Here is a 1,536-nt window from a genome sequence, read left to right as displayed (position 1 = left end):
TTGATGTTGTGAAAAAAGAACACAGATTTTATTAAATATCCTGAAATTTATTGAGAATAAGATTTAATTTGTTGTTATTGTTTATGTATCAGGATTATATAAATTACACATTCAACATGGAACTCATTTGCTTGTGTTTCTAAGCTTGAAACACAATTCTACCCGGTGCTTTTCAAGAAAGGGCAGGTTGAAGATGTGTCATTGGTAGAAATTTCAGAGGGGTTCCCCTTCATAAGACCACCGAGCAATTCTCCACGGTCATAAAAGAACTCAACCTTAACAATCTTCGATTGTTCATCCAACTGTAATCATCAATCATGCCATAAAATCAATCCCAGATTAAAGAGTTGGAAATGAAAAGGAAAAAGAAAAGATTTCGAAGACTAAATTTAACTAAATGAATGTAATAGTTTAAGCTCTTCGTGAGGCGGTTAAATATGATATCAAAACCAATAAGGATTTTGGGTTTCGTCTCACTGCCTCTAATTTATGAAAAGCGTGCACATATCAAGGTTTTAATGCAAAAAATTTATTTCAATCTGCACACATCTCAGCTTAACAGTTTAAATTGTGATCATTCAACTGAAGAGATATAAAAATGATGGCGTGTATTTTTGTTTCCATGGTGTACCTCAAAAATGGACATGCCAAATAACTCAACCATTTCTCCTGTTGGTGCATGTCCTTTGAAAGGACCCTCCATGAAACCCCAATGCCTGAACTTGTATACAATCGCTGGTGGCCCCGAGTAGACCTGCAGAATCTCCAGCGCAAATCCACGAGGAAACGCTGTGGTAAAAGCACGGTGGGATGAGTCCACAGTTTCCTCAGCCGGGTTGTATCCTCGGAACTTCTGTGGCAGGGATGTTTGAAGGAGGGAATTGTAACCTCCTCCAAGCTTCCTCTTCTCTTCCAGGGTGACTCCTTTCCTTCCTAATAATTGAGTATGCAACATACAAATTGAAAGCCTAATAGCATGTTTCTGACAGAGGACTAAGCAGTACTGATGTTAAAGGGATAAATTCCTCATCGAATAAAGATGAAAATGTAGTCTAACTTATAAAAGTTTTGATTACTTTTCTTAATAAGATTAACCTTTTAATGTGCAATTTGATCCAATTATGACTGAAAAAAAATAAAAATGAACACATGAATTTCAAGATTGGTTTTACTCAAAAAGCCATCATCTTACAGGATATGTTAAAGGATAAATCTCACATCGAATAAAGATGAAAACATAGACTAACTTAGGCCCAAATTTTAATAACTAACATCATTTAAAAAAAATAAATTATTCATTCTATTATCTAGTCTGATCCAATACTACACACTAAAAAGATTACCAGAATTTTAAACTGAAACCAGAGAAGGTAGGAGAAAATATGATTACCGTTTAGACTGAACCTATACTTGATTGGATCCACTGTTTTATAGTCGGCAAAGTTGACTTTGTGGAACATCTCCATTTCCCAAGTTTTCACAAGGTTCTGCACCTTTTCTTCAAGTGAACCCGCAGGCCATGTCTATAACAAAAAA

General features: G+C 35.4%; 1 protein-coding gene across 1 annotated transcript; it reads right to left on the bottom strand.

Moving 5' to 3' along the window:
• LOC111408739 (pathogen-related protein-like) lies at window positions 1-1,530 on the bottom strand. The gene is made up of 3 exons (XM_023038500.1): window positions 1,391-1,530; window positions 632-933; window positions 1-302 (listed from the first exon to the last, which is right to left on the bottom strand). Exons 1-3 carry the CDS (start codon window positions 1,464-1,466, stop codon window positions 159-161), a joined length of 522 nt encoding a protein of 173 aa, XP_022894268.1. The 5' UTR covers window positions 1,467-1,530; the 3' UTR covers window positions 1-158.
• Between the last annotated feature and the right edge of the window lie 6 nt (window positions 1,531-1,536).

This window comes from Olea europaea, chromosome 14, assembly GCF_002742605.1.
Source record: "Olea europaea var. sylvestris chromosome 14, O_europaea_v1, whole genome shotgun sequence".
In the NCBI taxonomy this organism is placed as follows: Eukaryota; Viridiplantae; Streptophyta; class Magnoliopsida; order Lamiales; family Oleaceae; genus Olea; species Olea europaea.
This window is presented reverse-complemented; position numbering and strand designations above follow the sequence as displayed.

Excerpts from the sequence above, each read along its gene's own strand:
- LOC111408739 (XM_023038500.1), bottom strand. The coding sequence starts at position 1,466 with ATGGAGATGTTCCACAAAGTCAACTTTGCCGACTATAAAACAGTGGAT. Across the intron at positions 934-1,390 it reads GTATAGGTTCAGTCTAAACG|GAAGGAAAGGAGTCACCCTG; the intron begins GTAATCATATTT and ends CTCAATTATTAG. Across the intron at positions 303-631 it reads TTGGCATGTCCATTTTTGAG|TTGGATGAACAATCGAAGAT; the intron begins GTACACCATGGA and ends TGATGATTACAG.